Here is a 12,744-nt window from a genome sequence, read left to right as displayed (position 1 = left end):
TGCATGTTGAAAGTTTGTGCTCTCGTTTACAGCAGACTGTATTTTCTGCGCAGACTGAGAGCGTATGGACCATGGACAAAAGCATCATGTTTTTATTTTACCAGGCAGTACTAGAGAGCTTAGCCAGATATGGGATGTCATCCTGGTATGGCAACATCACTGCAAAACTAAAAACTAAACTCGCTCGTCTGGTGCACACAGCCATGAAGGTGATTGAAAAGAGACTATCAGACCTTGCAGTTCACTTATGAACAAACTGTTCTTAGGCAAGCCCAGAGGATAGTGACTGACCCATCCCATATTCTTCATTTAGAATATAACCTCATAACCTCAGGCAGACGATATAGAGTCCCTCACTGTAAACTCAACCGTTTTAAGAATTCATTTGTTCCAACCTCCATCAAATTCCTAAATAATGCTGCTTGAGGCCGATACTTGTGCAATAATTTTTAGAGTGTTTTGATTATTTATTATGGTGATCTTTTAGCATGTATTACTTATGTATAGTGTATATATGTGCTATGTTATGGGATATGTGCAATACTGTTATGTATTTGTCAGTGATGGGATGGCTGATGATGTATTGTTTGTTGTCATTGTGGCTGTCAAGGCATTTATGGCGCAGCTGTTGAGTCCAAGACAAATTTCCCTGAACGGGACAATAAAGTATATCGTATCGTATGATAAAGAGACACAAAACCAACACAAATGACACAAAACCAACACAAAGAGACTCAAAACCACCACAAGAGACACAACCAACACAAATGACTCAAAACCAACACAAAGAGACTCAAAACCACCACAAAGAGACTCAAAACCACCACAAGAAACACAAAACCAACACAAGAGACTCAAAACCACCACAAAGAGACTCAAAACCACCACAAGAGACACAAAAGCACCACAAGAGACACAAAACCACCACAAAGAGACTCAAAACCACCACAAAGAGACTCGAAACCACCACAAGAGACACAAAAGCACCACAAGAGACACAAAACCACCACAAAGAGACTCAAAACCACCACAAAGAGACTCAAAACCACCACAAAGAGACACAAAACCACCACAAGAGACTCAAAATCACCACAAAGAGACTCAAAACCACCACAAGAGACTCAAAACCACCACAAGAAACACAAAACCACCACAAAGAGACTCAAAATCACCACAAGAGACACAAAACCACCACAAGAGACTCAAAATCACCACAAAGAGACACAAAACCACCACAAGAGACTCAAAACCACCACAAGAAACACAAAACCACCACAAAGAGACTCAAAACCACCACAAAGAGACTCAAAACCAAACAAAAGAGACACAAAACCACCACAAAGAGACTCAAAACCACCACAAAGAGACTCAAAACCAAACAAAAGAGACACAAAACCACCACAAAGAGACTCAAAACCACCACAAGAGACTCAAAACCACCACAAGAGACACAAAACCAACACAAGAGACACAAAACCAACACAAGAGACTCAAAACCACCACAAAGAGACTAAAAACCACCACAAGAGACACAAAAGCACCACAAGAGACACAAAACCACCACAAAGAGACTCAAAACCACCACAAAGAGACTCGAAACCACCACAAGAGACACAAAAGCACCACAAGAGACACAAAACCACCACAAAGAGACTCAAAACCACCACAAAGAGACTCAAAACCACCACAAAGAGACACAAAACCACCACAAGAGACTCAAAATCACCACAAAGAGACTCAAAACCACCACAAGAGACTCAAAACCACCACAAGAAACACAAAACCACCACAAAGAGACTCAAAATCACCACAAGAGACACAAAACCACCACAAGAGACTCAAAATCACCACAAAGAGACACAAAACCACCACAAGAGACTCAAAACCACCACAAGAAACACAAAACCACCACAAAGAGACTCAAAACCACCACAAAGAGACTCAAAACCAAACAAAAGAGACACAAAACCACCACAAAGAGACTCAAAACCACTACCAAGAGACACAAAACCAACACAAGAGACACAAAACCAACACAAGAGACTCAAAACCACCACAAGAAACACAAAACCACTACAAAGAGACTCAAAACCACCACAAGAAACACAAAACCACCACAAGAGACTCAAAACCACCACAAAGAGACTCAAAACCACCACAAAGAGACACAAAACCACCACAAAGAGACTCAAAACCACCACAAAGAGACACAAAACCAAACAAAAGAGACACAAAACCAACACAAAGAGACTCAAAACCACCACCAAGAGACACAAAACCAACACAAGAGACACAAAACCAACACAAGAGACTCAAAACCACCACAAGAGACACAAAACCACCACAAGAGACACAAAACCACCACCCATCCATCTTTGCATCAATTGTACCAAATACACAGAATAAATATGACAAAACATTCTGTAAAAAATACAACACATGACCAACTTATCTACAGAGAGATCTGAAAATGTTTTCAGCGCTGACCAATAGAGACGATGGTGTCAAAAGAAGAACAAGTGTGTGACTGATGACACCTCAAGTTAATTATTGGTAATAGTTTAACGGCATCACGCAATAACATCTACAGTTAGTGCATCACAAATATTCCAGGTGTAATAACAACACACAGCTTCTTCAGACTGTGTTGAGCTTCAGTCTCCAGCAGGTGTCGCTGTGATTGAATCATTTTACAGCTCAAATATACAGAAAGCAAAGAACTCCCCATGTTTCCTCCATTTCTATAAAAGTAGAGCTGAACTTTGTTGTTGTATTAACAGGTACGACTGGACGCCCGCTCACAGTATGAAACCCACACAGCGCCCTCTGGAGGCTGAAATGTGTTTAACAATATGAAACGTTGGCGCCAGCAGACGGCAGAGATCCAGCAGAACCAGCAGAACCGCCAGACGCTGATGGATGGAAGTGTTCCATCACGTGAGCAGCTGGAGTGTGTCGCTGTTTATCGCCATCGCCGCTGTTCGTCAGGATATTTATACTCTTTAAACACAACGAGCGTCTGCCGAGAAACCAGCACACACACACACACACACACATTTATGGGCATAAACACACACACACACTCAGGCAGCCAGTCAGTTCGTCCCCTCCAGTTATTTTTAGTCTAAAGTCAACAGGGCGCTTTGCTTAATGACTCCACTGAATTCCTTTCTGTTCCATTTTTATTTTATCTTATCTGGTCAACAGACCTTTAAATTCACTCGTCACGATATATTACATGTTGTTTTTGTTTTGTTTTAATTGGCTTATTTATGTTTGCTTCAGTCGTGGAAGGTTTTAATCTGGGTTCAACCTGGATTCTTAATTGCAGCTCCTGGTCTTGCTCAGTTGTCGTCACCCGACATAATCACAAAATTAAATCTGAGAGAGAGTGGACCTTGATTTATATCACAGATTAATGTTTAAAACAGTTTCCTGACTGACGACATTCAGCCGCTACACCTTCACACTAAATGTGTTAGCAACGTTAACATTGCTTATGTGAGCTACTAATGTTAACGTTGCTAATGCTAGCTGCAGCGTAGCTTTCTATAAACTTTATAGAAACAGATCGTCAACACGACTTTAACATAAAACCAGTCAGTATTTAATCAGGACCGGATCAGATGGAAACTGGAGGAGGAAGTCCTGTTTTTCATCCTTCATCCTTCCTCATCAGGGATTCTGTTACCTGGAGTAACCTCTCCTCTCTCCTCTCCTCTCTCCTCTCCTCTCTCCTCTCCTAACCCTCCTAGCTTCCTCTCCTCTTATCTTGTGGCCTGTCCCTTGTTTCCTTCCTTTGTTTCCTCTCCTCATTACCTCGTCTCCTCTCGTTTCCTCTCCTCATATCCTCCTTTCATTTCCTCTCTTCTCCAATCTTGTCTCCTATCCTTGTTTCCCCTCTCCTATCTTGTTTCCTCTCCTCATTTCCTCCTCTTCTCACTTGTTTCCTCTCCTTGTTTCCTCCTCTCCCTGTTTCCTCTCCCAATTTTTCCTTCCTTTCCTCTCCCTGTTTCCTCTCCTTGTTTCCTTCTCTCCTCTTTAGTTTCCTCTCCTTGTTTCCTCTCCTTGTTTCCTCCTCTCCCTTTTTCCTCTCCTTGTTTCCTCTCCTTGTTTCCTCTGCTTGTTTCCTCTCCTTGTTTCCTCCTCTCCTCTCCAGTTGATCTTCCAAACTTGGTCATGTTCTCCGTCCTGCAGCCAAACACTCCTGAGGTTTAAACAACATCCATCACACACACACACGCACACACACACTCTCTCTCTCTCACACACACTCACACACACACACACACACTCTCTCTCTCACACACACTCACACACACACACACTCTCTCTCTCTCACACACACTCACACATACACACACTCTCTCTCTCTCTCACACACTCACACACACACACACACACACACTCTCTCTCTCTCTCTCACACACTCACACACACTCACACACACACTCACACACACACACACACACACTCACACACACACTCACACACACACACTCTCAGCTGCTCTCCGGTCTCTCTGGTTCTGTTTCAGCCCGGCTCTCTCAGACGGCGGTCATGGCTCGCTGCAGGAGTTACTTACGAGGGCTCGCCATCTGTGTCACTGTGCTGCTGATGGTAAGCTAACCGCTAACTGCTAACTGCTAACAGCATGTTTATGATTGGTTGAGACGAGTGTGAAAAGTAAGCTGCAAAACTGTTCATTGGTTCAAAGATTGATGAGAAAATGAAGAGAGAAGAAAACGCGTATTTGAGTTTAATATTTGAACTTTAATTTAGCTTCTTTTAATTTTTACAGTTGGATTAATATTCTGGAGGAAAACACGAGTTAAAGCTGATTAATAAAGACGTTCTTTGGTTATAAAACAATTGCTGTGATTTAATCAAACATGTCATTTAAAGTTTATTTTATTTGGTGGCAGATTCTGTTTCATATTCAATCTTTACTCAACTACATTTATTGTGATGTTTTTTTTAATACTTGCTCATTTATTCCACAACTTTATTTGCACATTGTTTTACAAAATAATATCTAACATACAAAAACACACTGATGATCTGAATCAGACTATAAAATATAATGCAACTTGATTTATTTATTCACCCAGGAGCGTGTAAATAAACGGCAATAAAAAAAAAAAAACTTATTAATTATAACTCAGCTTGTTACAGAAATAGTTACCACAAACTGTCTCTGATTGTTAATTTTTTTTGGTAAGATGTTTGTGAATTAGTCTCCATGTAAACAGTTTTTTGTGTAAAACATGTTTCTTTATGCTGATGACTCTCTGCGTTATGTGAGTGATGTTGTGACTGAAACTGATGCTGTTACAGATATATCTTAGATTTTAGTTTTATGGTTTATATTTTGTACTTTCTTATTATTAACATGAGTCACCTGTAACACACTGACCTGTGTGAAAAGAGTTTATGTGATATCAGTAACGACCATCATGCTTTATGGCTCTGTGGTCACGTTAACAGTAATACGTGATATGCAACGTCCTGTTAAGACTTTCAAAATAAAGCGTGCTAGCAAACTACAGGCTCTGACATGTACTCAGAGTATCAGAGTAAAAAGTCTCCCTCTGAAGGACATTTGTGCTCAAAGCTAACTGAAGCTCACGTCATATTAATAGAATTCAAAGACTATTAAAGTTAAAGGTAGAATCAGTAGGATTTGTCCCAGCTGTTCCTGAACGCACCACAAAGACAGTTGATTGTTGAGTCTCATTCCCAGGACGTCAAATAGACACATGTTGGGTTGGTAAAGCGTCCCGAGCAGCAACAAAGAGAGAAAATCAGAAACTCTCTGCAGATACGAGACACTAACACGCCTTTTCTCCACATTCCAGTCTCCCTCTCTGTCTGTTTACGCCTTCTTACGGCTTTTACGTCTTTGTCTCGTCTCGCTGCGTCTGATAGGTCGGATGCTGGGAAGGCGGCGTGCGATGTTCCGATGTCAGAAAAATAAATACTCTTGACTCAAGCGCAGTATTTCCGCAGTATTTGTACTCTGATGCCGTGTTTGATTGCTGGTCTGAGAGCGGGTTGTTACATAAGTTGAGTTGTGTAATTAGTGCTTTATCACTTCCTCTTGTTGTTTTCTTCCTCTCCCCTCCCTCTGTTTCCTCCACTCATTCCTTTTCACCGTGCCTATAAAACACTGCAGTGATCTCTGATTACTCTGTTCGCTGCTTCCTGTTTTGGCTCCAGCCGTGTTGTTGTTGACTCTCCGTCAGCTGATCGTCGACTCGACTGTCAGACTTTCTGTTTCAGTCCTCACGTGTTGTCGACGGTTCAGTCTGTGTTTTAATCTCATCCCTTCTCGTGTTTGTTGTGTTTGCGTCTTGTTCTCAGCCGACCGTGTCAGAACATTCAGTAGAACTGTTCTGAAAACAGAGCTGGGAACTTTAAACTGTGACGTCGGAGCGTCACAGCTCCCAGCTGACGGAGCGTCTCCGGGGAAACACGACAGTTTGAGAGGAATGTCTCTGCTGTTAAAGACTTCCTGTGAACAACAACAAACTCTGGGTCGCAGCGGTCTGATCCCACGTTTCCCCGGTTCTCTCTCTGCAGGTGTCGGGTGTGGTGATGATCGGGGTCGGGTTCTCCTCCATCGACGGCAACACACCTGTTGCCGAGGTAAACGTGTTCGATCACAACACCTGGCACAGATGTCCTGCCTGCTGCATCAAACAAACACTCAGTCTGATGGAAATGTTGAATATTAGATCCAATCAGTCGACCCGAATAAACTTTGTGTGAACCTCCCTCCCACTGTGTGTGTGTGTGTGTGTGTGTGTGTGTGTGTGTGTGTGTGTGTGTGTCTCTCAGTTGTTCAACCAGTTGTCGAGCAGCGATGGTTTGCTGGTCCTGCAGGTCTTCGGTCCGATCACGGTGATTCTGTCTGTTCTGGGCGTCTGTGCTGCGACGCTGGACCTCAAACCTCTGCTGCTGGTGGTGAGACACACACACACACACACACACACACACACACACACACACACACAGAGGGGGCGGGGCTAACCTCTCATCCTCTCCTTCAGTTCTCGGCTCTGATATTTGTGGAGTTTGTGGCTCTGATGGTCGTCGCCTCGCCGCTGGTCCAGGTCCAGGCTCAGGTAACTTCCTGTCCACCGCTGCCCCCTGCAGGGCTCATCACAGAGATTCAGGGACCAGAACAGTTTCAGAACCCTTCCAGAATCAGAACCAACATTAAGACTAACACGTGTTTCCTCTCTGTGAACATCCTGAGAAGTGTTTTCATGTGTCCGGAGCAGAGATGATCAACGCCTCTCTGATATAATTCTGATTGGATAACGATGTTTTCTTCTTCCTGTTCTCTCCGTCACTGTTGTTCTGGATCGTGCTGTGCAGTTGGACGGCGCCGTGGACGAGGTGTTCCTGAACGTCACTCCTCTCCACAGAGTGGAGCAGTACATCCAGCAGGAACTGAATAAGCTGCAGATGTCGGTACGACACGGAGAGAAAGAACAACTAAATTAAATCTGATTGAATCCAAAATCCACGTTAGCCTGTTAGCCTGTTAGCCTGTTAGCTCTCTTCAATCTTCATCTTGTCCTTCAGTTGAGCCGGATCAGAACTCATGTTTCAGAAAACATCTTCAATCCAGATTGAACTGATCAGAACCACGTGAGTGTAACTGTACTGTGCGTCTCACGGTGTCGCTGTGTGTCTCAGGACTCGTGTTGTGGTCTGAGGCGTTTTGACGACTGGGAGGATCAACTTCCTGACTCCTGCCTCTGCTCGCCTCCCACCGCCCCGCCCGCCTCCCACCTGTCGCCCAGGTAACACTCGGCTGTTAAGTAGGTCCTTTTTAAATCTCCTCATAAATTCATACATTTCTGAACGATTTCACATTATGGTTTAGAGTTTTTAAAGAAAGTTGTGAAGGTTTTTTGAGAGATTTTGAGAAATTTGTTCATAAATGTTGAGTTATTTTTTAAGTTTCTAGACACATTTCTGCAGTTTCTCATTTTCTCATCAGGCTTTTGAGCTTTCTGCATATTTACTGAGTTACTGGAAGAACTTTTGAGCTTCTAGATAAGTTGTCCAAGAGTTTAATAGTTAAAGAGTTGTTTTCTTAAGTTGTTTATTTTGTGATGAATAATTGTACAGAGGGAGGAGATTTGGACGTTTCTGGAGTTGTTACAGAATCGAGTTTCGGGACAACCTTCTGGATTTCTAGAAGAGTTCTGAGCGAGCTGTTGGTTTGTTTGAGTTCAAGAATGAGATTTAATCTCACAGATTGGTTTGTAAGCTTCCAGGAGAATTTGAGAACTTTGAGGATTTCTTTTATGTTCCAGAGATGTTGAACATGTAGATGAACGTTGACATCATGAGGCTGCAGAGCGACGGAGATCCTAAAACCTCCTGAAAAACTCGACTGTTTGACTTTGTTTTTCACGTCTCTGGTCTCGGTTGTGATCCAGAGACGCTGCCTCAGTTTCTTCTTCTCTTCTTCCTGTTGCAGCCATCAGTCTGGTAACTGGAGCTCAGACGGAGCGTGTGTGATGGTGGACGGTGACCTTCGACCTCCGACCTCTCGGGTCACAGAGAAATGGGTTCACTCGAAGGTAAATCCACAGAATCAACATCACTTCTCCTCTCTCTTCCTCTGCTGTAGCTCCTGTTTTTACACTGAGTGTTGACCTTTGACCTCTGCAGCCCTGCGGTCCCATCCTGAAGAGCTACCTGAGCTTCCCCATCAAACTCAGGATAGGAATCATTTCAGCCTTCGCCACCATCGCGGTACATCATCACACACACACACACACACACACACAACATCCTGCTCTCAGTTTCAGCGAGTTCTGTTCTAACTTCTCTTTTTCCCTCCGTGTTGACAGAGTTTCATGACACCTCAGAACACCATTTTTCAGTAATACAGGTGTGTGTGTGTGTGTGTGTGTGTGTGATGCAGATAACGGCCATCGTTCTGTGTCTGGCGTTGGGTCTGGAGGAATATTGGAAGACGCCTCCGGTGGAAGCGACGGTCGACGACTTCAACAGAGTGAAGTACGAACCCAAACCCTCCCTCACCTGACCTCTGACCCGTCGCCTGAACCCGAAGCATCAATCCACACAGCTGCTGATGATCAACAACAACATCCACTCAGACCTTTATATCCGACTGTTTCCTGGTTGAGCTGTAGGACGTCTCGTTGGCAGGTGATTGTCGCGGCCTCAGGTAGAAAACGTTAATTTAAGAAAAACGAGCACATTTCATTTTTCACCATCGTCCCCACCGACATTTACCAACCGTGTGGAGCACATGGAGCCATCCAGGAAGTCGAGGTCGGGCTCCTCGATAGAACTGTATCGATCCATCGATCCAAGATCTGTATCGTCACTTTTAAGATGAGCCTTTATTTTGAAATTCACCACGAGAGCTGAGAAAATACAGTTGAATTAAAGGATCAGCTGCGAGGTTCGCTGTACGCTAGCTGCTATGCTAGCTGCTACGCTAGCTGCTACGCTAACTTACACAAAGTGATGAAGCTAATAATGGTGCCAGTTGTTTCACCTCCTCAACAGTTGATGAGCCGAACTTTAAACTTTCGTGTTCGATGTTCTTGTTGTTGAGACATATTTCATGTTGTGTGTCCGTGTTAAAGGACATTTTACTGGTTTTACTGTTCTTTGCGTTTTTATTATGATCAGAAAAGACGGAGTGATGATGTCGTCTCACACTGACATCAGGAGTGAAGCAGCTGTCGTGTGACGCTGTGAGGAAACAGTCCAGATGTTTGTGTGACCGTCGACACGCAGCTCCGACCTGCAGGGACGGAAACGTTAATCTAACCCAGGAGAGTCTCTTTTGACTCTCATCTGTGAGCAGTGTGTTATAAATAAAGTTTATTTTGTCTCTGATGTTTGTGTGGCCTGTTGTTGTAGTTCCCCTCTGCAGCCACGAGATGGCGGTGACGATGTGATTGAGCGGCAGGTCGTCGTCTCGGCGGCTCGTTAAGTGTTTAAAAAAAGATTCAGTTCTTCAGTTTTCAGGCTGTTTCTTCACAGATTCAGTTATAAAGGTTTTGAAAAACTGTTTTATATATTTACATGAACAAATCATTTATATAAAGTATGTTTAAAAAAAAAAAAGAAAAAGAATCCCACAAACACACACCCACACACACACACGCACTGACCTCATTACTGAAACCTGCTGCACATTTAACCACAATGCCAAAAGTACCTTCAACCACCAGTAAACACGTCTTAACACATAAACATCACCAGACTCCCTTAACAAAAACAAATGTAGTGATTCTAAGAGTTGCTGAGTTAAAAAAACTTTGTAACGTAGTGAAACTTTGTCTCTGACAGATTCTAACTCATTGTCTCCTTCTTGTAAACTCAGCATTAAATGTAATACATGAAGCCAACTATTAACCACAATTTCACCAGACTCCCTTAACAAATCAGCTAATTTAAGAAGTTGTTGTGTAGCTTAAAACTTTATAAACATAATGAAACTGTGTGTGTGACAGATTGTAAGTCATTGTGTCCTTGTTGTAAATTCAGCATTAAATCTTTCAGCTGAAGTTGTTTGTCTCCTTGTAAAAAGTGTCAGTTTGTGGCAGCATGTCTGTACCAGCCTGTCTGCTTCTGTGTCTAAAGTGCTAAAGTCTTACCTGCCAACATTGATCAGCTGTTTGAACACACTGTTTACACTGATTTCACCTTTTACACTCCATTTATGAAAGAAGAAACATGTTATTGATCTAAACATGTCACATGTTACAAAGACACTAAACAGGAACAATATAGGCTACTTCTTTGTCCCCGTGGAGAAAGTCCCCAGACTCCCTTAACAAATGTGTCAGTTTAGTGAGTTGTTGAATTATGAGAAACTTCAAAACAGTGAAAGATAAACTCTGACAGATTGTAACTCATTGTGTCCTTGTTGTAAATTCAGCATTAAATGTGATACATGAAACCAACTATTAACCACATTTCCCCAGACTCCCTTAACAAATGTGTCAGTTTAGTGAGTTGTTGAGTTGGAGACACTTTATAAACTCTGTGAAACTCTGTCTCTGACTCATTCTGCATTATTTGGACTGTCTTCTAAATTCAGCAAATGTTCTACATTAATGTATTTCCCTCTTAGTGTATAAAACACAGTTTGTTGCAGTGATGTATGTGTTTAATTGTGTACAAATCAGGAAGTGAGATCTGATCACAGGTGGCTCTGCTTTGTTGTAAAACAGTGGGTAATTTAACCTGATCACTGCTTTTAACGAGGTCACAGGACAAAAATATAACAAACTTATTTTTCATATTGTAAAAAAATCAAAAAAAGGAGTTACCACTAATTTCAGCCCTCAATTAAGTGTAGTTGAGTAAAATGTGCGACGTTTCAAGTGCAAATAACTTGAACTTGTACAAGAAAAAAATACACATTTATTCTCACTTAACATAAGAAGCATTCTGTTCTCCGAGCTGAACGACCTTCAGCACGACTGAGGGAATGTGAGTCCCAACATGGCGGCAGGTTGTTTATGTTCAGCGCTCACAGAGACGATCCGGCCTGATACAGTGAAGGTCTCATCCATCTGTTGAAGCAGCACAGACCGACGTGTTTCTGTGGGTCTGATTCTGTTCCACTCTGTTTCAGACGCTCTCCGGCAGGATTTCCTCTTCTGTTGCAGCTGATGATGGACGACTCTAAAAACCTTCTCACCTCCCACCTGCACAAGAAACCACAGGACAGTCTCACAGTCTGTACAGCTGTTGTTGCAGCTACATCAGCCTGTCATGTTGTTTCTGTGTTATTGTTTTTAATGATTTTAACACATTCATATTGTTTGTTGTCACTGTTTCTCAGTTTGGTCGAAGCTATAAAGCTTTTTGATTTAAATGTAGAAGAAAAAACAGGACACGACGACGACGTAATACAAGAAAGTGGAGAATGCAGCTGCAGTAGATGATGAAATGATGTTTCATTTACAAACTGACCCCAGATCTGCACAGATGTTCATTGATCCAGAAAACCACCTTTACAGTTTCAGATGCTGCCACACATAAACACACATCCAACATGTCATGTGTCCACAGTCCCGTTATCATCCGTCTCTGAGGAATGATGTTCAGATATTAGTAGTTTGTTTCAGCAGATACATGAAAAGTGATTAAATTACAGAAACAACATCATCAGTTTGTATCATACATTCACTGGAGGACACTGATGTAGAGGAAGCAAGTGAAATATAAAATATATTAATTTGTAGCTTGTGCTAACCAGGAACATGATATCACATTTAACAACCAATAAATATTCAGTTTCTCTGTGAAAACTCATCTGCATCCTCACGTGAATGTTAGTTAGTTTAGAGAGCAATGGAAACAATCATGACCGACTTGTTTAGTTTAATCAAGATTTACTTTGAGCTGGGTTTAAGACACTGGGAGATAGTCCTGTCTTTAAGTCATATCGATGGTATTACCATTAGTTTGTCGACTCTACGCAGGCACCTGAGGACTTTGCGGTTGTTCAGAAGGAAGTCATTATAGGCCCATGGGCGTCACTTGCAGGATAGAGGTTCTCGCGGGAGTTCCAAGTATCGCGACGATTCAGAAAAAAAAATTACTCAGAAAAACAGGGGGGAAAAAATTACCACGAAAAACCGAAAAAATACTCAGAAAAACAGGAAAAAAAAAATGTCAGAAAAACCGAAAAAAAAAAATATTCCAAAAAACAAACCAAAAAAT

General features: G+C 42.3%; 1 protein-coding gene across 2 annotated transcripts; it reads left to right on the top strand.

The window, feature by feature from the left end:
* Positions 1-4,481: 4,481 nt before the first annotated feature.
* Positions 4,482-12,333, top strand: LOC115595150 (CD63 antigen-like). Of its 2 annotated transcripts, XR_003986650.1 has the most exons (10): positions 4,482-4,620; positions 6,583-6,648; positions 6,841-6,966; positions 7,053-7,127; positions 7,384-7,479; positions 7,708-7,814; positions 8,501-8,603; positions 8,695-8,778; positions 8,951-9,198; positions 11,651-12,333. XR_003986650.1 is itself a non-coding variant. In XM_030439286.1 (9 exons), exons 1-9 carry the CDS (start codon positions 4,561-4,563, stop codon positions 9,071-9,073), a joined length of 840 nt encoding a protein of 279 aa, XP_030295146.1. In that variant the 5' UTR covers positions 4,482-4,560; the 3' UTR covers positions 9,074-10,155. The 2 variants fall into 2 exon arrangements, 1 of the variants encoding a protein (XP_030295146.1); XM_030439286.1 differs by lacking the exon at positions 11,651-12,333 and having other exon boundaries at positions 8,951-10,155.
* Positions 12,334-12,744: the final 411 nt, after the last annotated feature.

This window comes from Sparus aurata, chromosome 14 (genome assembly GCF_900880675.1).
Source record: "Sparus aurata chromosome 14, fSpaAur1.1, whole genome shotgun sequence".
NCBI classification, from domain to species: Eukaryota; Metazoa; Chordata; class Actinopteri; order Spariformes; family Sparidae; genus Sparus; species Sparus aurata.
Note: the sequence above shows the minus strand (reverse complement) of the source record. Positions and strands in the feature narration are given on the sequence as shown.